This window comes from Capricornis sumatraensis, chromosome X (assembly GCF_032405125.1).
Source record: "Capricornis sumatraensis isolate serow.1 chromosome X, serow.2, whole genome shotgun sequence".
In the NCBI taxonomy this organism is placed as follows: Eukaryota; Metazoa; Chordata; class Mammalia; order Artiodactyla; family Bovidae; genus Capricornis; species Capricornis sumatraensis.
Window position 1 is genome coordinate 106,648,559 of NC_091092.1, and position 6,000 is coordinate 106,654,558.

At 38.5% G+C, this 6,000-nt stretch overlaps 1 protein-coding gene across 1 annotated transcript in view; it reads left to right on the forward strand.

The window, feature by feature from the left end:
- PRRG1 (proline rich and Gla domain 1) overlaps positions 1–5,607 on the forward strand; it is a 143,253-nt gene extending 137,646 nt beyond the window's left edge. The window contains exon 4 of the mRNA XM_068962200.1: positions 1,558–5,607. Within this exon, the coding sequence (XP_068818301.1) occupies positions 1,558–2,043 (486 nt within the window). The 3' untranslated portion in view covers positions 2,044–5,607. The remainder of the gene's footprint in view (positions 1–1,557) is intronic.
- Positions 5,608–6,000: the final 393 nt, after the last annotated feature.

Consider the following 6,000-nt stretch of genomic DNA (forward strand, 5'->3'; position numbering starts at 1 on the left):
TTTTTAAAAAATGTACATTTGTGTAAGGATTCAACTGAGAGTTGGAAGAGAGTAGTTGTAAACCAAAAATGTTAATAGTGATTATATCTTTGCAATGTAATTACAGATGATTGGTTTTTCCTTTTCAGATATTTCTGCATTAGTAAACTTTTATATAATCTATATTTTCTGTAATAAAGTTGGCAATACTAAAAGTAACAGTTATACAAATATAGCATACATTTTTATTGTTTACAAAAAGCTTCATGAGTTTTCAACCTGGATTATTAACTGACTGTTTCACTAATAAAAATTTAATTTCCAGTTTGGGGTACTGTCCTAAAATAAATGCTACAGACTTTGGGATTATAGTGTCTCTACTCTTGGCTTGTTTTAATGCTGCACCTGGCATACTTTCACCTGCACCCAGCCTTTACTAAGTCATACCGTATTTCTTACAGCATATCAAACTTTTATCTTAGAATCACAGAATGTTGGAATAATAATGTACCTTATAAGATGACCCAGTTTAGGGGTGGAGCACTGTGGGTCATTCTTAGATCCATATAGTACTTTAAAAGCCTTTATGACTAATAAAAGATAGTGCTATGAAACAAACAGTTTTAGAGCCCACAGTCTTACCTTCTGCTAGGTATTTAAATACTATCAGTAGCCTGCAAACAAATATTGTGAGGGGAAAAAAACAAACATTATTGGCTAAGTCTAAGCACTGGGGGTGGTGTTTGTACCAAGGTTTGGGATATAGATTACTCCAATTTGAAGCAGAGACTTATGATACACAAGTGAACGGTCAATCGCTCAGTCGTGTTTGACTCTTTGCAACCCCATGGACTGTAGCCTGCCAGGCTCCCCTGTCCATGAGATTTCCCAGGCAAGAATACTAGAGTGGGTAGCCATCCTCTTCTCCAGGGGATCTTCCCAACCCAGGGATCGAACCCACGTCTCCTTTGTCTCCTGCATTGCAGGCGGATTCTTTACCATCTGAGCTACCTGGGAAGCCCATGATATACAAAAATTCATTATCATCACCACTACTTATTGAATGTTTAGATGCATTAAATCTGTGTACTCAGGGGCTGGGGGGGAATACCTGGTAGGAGAGAGTCCCAAACAGAGCTATTGGAAAACAAGGCATTCAGTCTGAGCACCAAGAGCCTCCAACAGCCTGAAATAGCACAATGATGATGGGGTCCCTCATCTCATAATTGGACATGGAAAATGGTATTTACCTTCTATATTAGAGGAGAGATTAGGTGGTATATTTGGAAAAGGGAAAATTCTTTATGCTTTTTTCCCTTCCAATATATCATAACTGAAAATACAAAAAACACCAAGTCTTGAAGACCTTGGGTTCTGACTCCCCATTTTAGGGGAGGGTCCAGAGGGAGCACCATGATCTGTAGTCTTGTCAGGGAAAATACAGGCCGCAGGTCACTGGAACCAACAAATCTGGTTTGGGGTTTTCATCATATTAATAAAACCCAGATATGCATTCATTTGCTATTTTCGATCTTTGGATCATGCTGATTTACAGTTAATCTCCTCTTCTATTTTCAGAAGGAGTTTTGGAACACGTACACAAAAGCACAACAAGGAGAGAGTAACAGAGGAAGTGACTGGTTTCAGTTTTACCTTACCTTTCCATTAATCTTTGGCCTCTTCATTATCCTCCTTGTCATTTTCCTAATCTGGAGATGCTTCCTAAGAAACAAGACTCGCCGACAGACAGTGACGGAAGGTCATATTCCTTTCCCTCAACACCTCAATATTATCACTACACCTCCCCCACCAGATGAAGTGTTTGATAACAGCGGGTTGTCCCCAGGCTTCCTGGAATACGTGGTTGGGCGCTCAGATTCTGTCTCCACTCGCCTGTCCAACTGCGATCCCCCACCGACCTACGAGGAAGCCACTGGCCAGATGAACCTACGGAGGAGTGAAACAGAACCTCACCTCGATCCGCCTCCGGAGTATGAGGACATCATCAACTCCAACTCAGCCAGTGCTATTGCCATGGTGCCTGTGGTCACCACTATCAAATGAAACTGCAAACTTCTTTTTACTATAATCATTTTTAAAATACTAATGAGAAAACTTTCTAGCACTTTACCACTACATACATGTGCATCTGACTTATTGGACTCTGACAGCATACCACTTCATATTCTCCAATTTGATTTTCATTAGTTCTGTTTCCCACTCTAAACTCTTTATCCATGCTCATTTTTGCTAATGGAAATATGTGAAGAGGGAAAAATACTAGTGGAGGTCTTCCTAGGAGATATACATTGGTGTGTGCGCATGTATGTTTATGTATATATATGTACATGAACATATACGTGTGTGTACATCAGCCCAGTATATGGGCACCTGTCTTAAAAAGTCATTAACATCTATCTAAATCACCTGTAAAGAGAACATTACTCACCAAAATTGGAGGTTGGGGGGAAGGCACCAACAATTTGTGTAACAGCAACGTGCTGTTGAATTTTGAAAATAAGATGAACTTAGCGTGCTTTTAAATTTTTACAGGCTTTTGTTAACCTTCTTCAACTTCCTTAAAAGGGAAAAAATGCATATAGTCAGTCTTGACTTGAGGAACATCTCAGAGGGTGACAGAGAGAGAAGGAAGGCATAATAATTGATACCTTGTTCCTAGTGGACAGCAAGAAAATCATTGGTCCTTCATGGCTTTTGGCTGCTTTCACAGGAGGGATTTTGGTGCTGTAATTGACTGCCTCCCCCCAAAAATTAAACAGTGTTTGCTTAGTGTCCTTGAATGTCGCATGCTATTTGTATTAACATCTTGGTGGAGTGGATTTCCTGGCAAAAGAATCATTTCTCAAGTAGATACTCGAATTGATGACAGAACAGATGCAGATTTCTCCTTGGCTTATTGGCAACACTTTCTTTCTCCATGTTACATTGCCTTTTACTCTAGTTGCTCTCCTACCACCCCAGAATCTTCTAGCAAGTAAGAATTTAGTTAAAACCCTGGGAATTATTTTCTTAATGTTTTTGTATAGAGTGAAGCCTTTGTCTCAAGATGATTACCAGGCAATTTTCCCTTAAATTAATAACTGTGATTTCTGCATTATTCTCCAGTTGGCGGAGGAAGACTGCAAAGTCTGTCTTGTGCCAGGCGCACAATAAATCTAGTTATAGCTGCAAACATATCTCACAGCTGCTGTTTCATTTTGTATTTTCAGATTTTTTTACCTGCAGAATTTTTATTGAAAATTCTTGGAGCAGGGGGAACAGGCTGTGAATGAACTGCCAACATAAACTGGCTAGGAAAGAAGAAAAAATCCAACAGTTATACATGCGCTGATGGAAAATGCATTCTGTCGGTCAGATTTCTGTGCCACTCCCACGACTCCTTAGTGTTGGATAAAATGGTTGATCAGGCAGAAGGCAAGCAGGCTTTGGAAGTGTCATGTCCTGTGGCCTCCATATCCATCCCCATGCAGACTCCCCTAAACCCAAAGGAGGAGGACTGCTTGGGAGGACCTTGAACTAGGAGTCAGATGACCTGAAATCAGATCTCATTCTGCCATACCCTTGCCAGGCTACTTTGGGAAAGACCCATATCTGACCCTCAAGCTCCTTACTTACCTCTGAAATGGTGATAGTATCATTCACCCTGCCTTTATCCTGGGGCTTTAAAAGGATGCAATAAGATGGTATGTGTGAAAGTCATTTGTAAGACGTGAAGAGCACTCTAGGTGTAAGGTCACAGCATTGTTCTCCTTGCTGTCATGGGGGAAGAATCTGCTGTTTCCCTAAAATGTATCTGAGTTTTCACAGAGTGAGAAATAGAGCAGGCTGCTCCATTAGTGGCTCACAGGTTCCTAATTTGAGTGTGTGAGCTCTTAGTTCAACACCTGTCATTCTCTGGTCTATACCAATGCTGAGCCTACTTAATGACAACTGTACGCTCAGCACAAACAGGAGTAAGCAAATGCTGGAAAGGGAACTACCGCTGACTGTGTTTAGATAACAGGTTTTATGGCTTTCATGGACTAAAAATTAATAAATCTTGAACCTGGTCTCAGCAGAAATGACAGCATTGTTTTGAATTTGGCCCTGAGTACATGGTAATCTCTGGCTTCTACTTAAAGCTGAGAATGGGAGTGTTTGAGCCAGTAATGTATTTTGGTTTAGAGAAAAATTAAGGCTCCTTTTGTGTGGACTTTTTCTTTTGTCATTAATATCAGGCCTTAGATTAAACTAGCAGTTCTCAACAACTGGCCAATGAGCCCCCCTGGGAGTCCTTGAGAACATTCAAATTTGAGGGGGGTCTGTGAGACAACACTATTTTCATAATAACACCAACATGTTGTCTTTTCACTTTCTCAAAAAGTTGTTAAAAATGTTAGTCATCTTCCCATGCTTTTGTTTGTTTTAGAAAATATAGCTATTTTCTTTAAAATGTTATTTATGTTTAGCATGTAATGGACTTCTTAATTTGGGGACTTTTATATTTTTAAATCAATAAGTACTTAAATTTTTTTTACTTTTACTTTCTAACATGGCAAATATTGGTAGCTATAAATTTCATTAACAAAAGCTCTTCGGTATCCAGATCCCCAACAAATAAATGTTAAGAATATAAAGGGGTCTGGAGACCAAAAGTTTGAAATTTACAGGATTAGACAAAGGAACAGGATGTTCTATTACTAACTATGCATACTTGCCATTTAATGTTACATTTTAAACTCCTGATAGTGAATTTAACGCTGCCTCTTAGAGATACCTGAATTTAAGTATAAGAATGAATGTTCATCCTTGAAGCAAAAGCCAAATGCTTACACTGATCAATGGCTATAGCTTTTTAGACCGTTGTCAGAGAACACACTATTCCACAGTGCTGACATCAGCCACAGGTCTCATGGCCGCATTCAGGTGATAATGACAGGCGAAGCAAATGTCTAAGATAAACAGAATACTTTCTTTAAGAAACAGTCTATTAGGTTAGTTTTGTTTGATCTTGGTTTGGGTTTGACCTTTTTAGAAACCCTTTTGCTACCCTATCTGGTTTTGTACACTGAGTTTCTTAACATTTGTTATAATTAAAGGGGCTTGTCTGGAATAGCGTCTATTTTTATGCTTTAGCCTTTCTTACCTGACTGATATTACATTCACCTTTGATCATTTTTAATAAATGTTTATTTTTACAGATCTATTTAGTACCTTTCTTAAGAAGTAACTACATTGAATCAACCAGTGTATATTTACATGAAAGAATGGGCTACCTGGTCTTTTAGTGGATCGGTTTCCAGACCTCCACCTGCAGTGATTGTGTCTGGAATCCTAGAACTGGCACTTTTCTGCCTCCCTGCTTTGAATGTCACAATGAATTGTATCTGTTTAAATTAAATGATTTCTCTTTTTCCTATTGACCAGTACAAATACAGATGCTGTGTTTGATTCACTGTTAATGATGACTTCAAGATTGATGATCTGATAGAATAACTGTGGAGGGAGCTTTACCTTGGTTCTGTGTAAATAGCATGTATTTGATAATATTTCACATTTTTAAACAGCTGGTTTACATTAAATTATGGTATTTAACTATTTTATGTTCATTCCAGGTAAGGTTTTTCTTATGTTTCTGTTTTGGGTATGCTAAATAAAGCTATTTTTAAACCAAAAAGATTTCTTCTGCCATTTGTTAATAATTAGATTATGGTGAGGTGATAAACATGCTACATAAGCTCTTATTGTGATCTTTTTAACATGGTAAAATTATTACACTTCTTTTTTTCTTAGGAATTTAGGGAACACTGCTCAGTAATCAAAAATTACCTGCTGAAAACTTCAGGGTGTTCAAAGCCTAAGAAAGAATGATGCTGTGAATGATGCTGGAATGATACAAAATGGGAACACTTGCTCCAAAGGGGTAGACTCAGTTCCCTGCTATAGTGGAGTTTGTCGACTACTGGGAACAGTGTTGTCTACAGATACAAAAGACCTGTGTTTTCCCCTTAGCAGAATAGC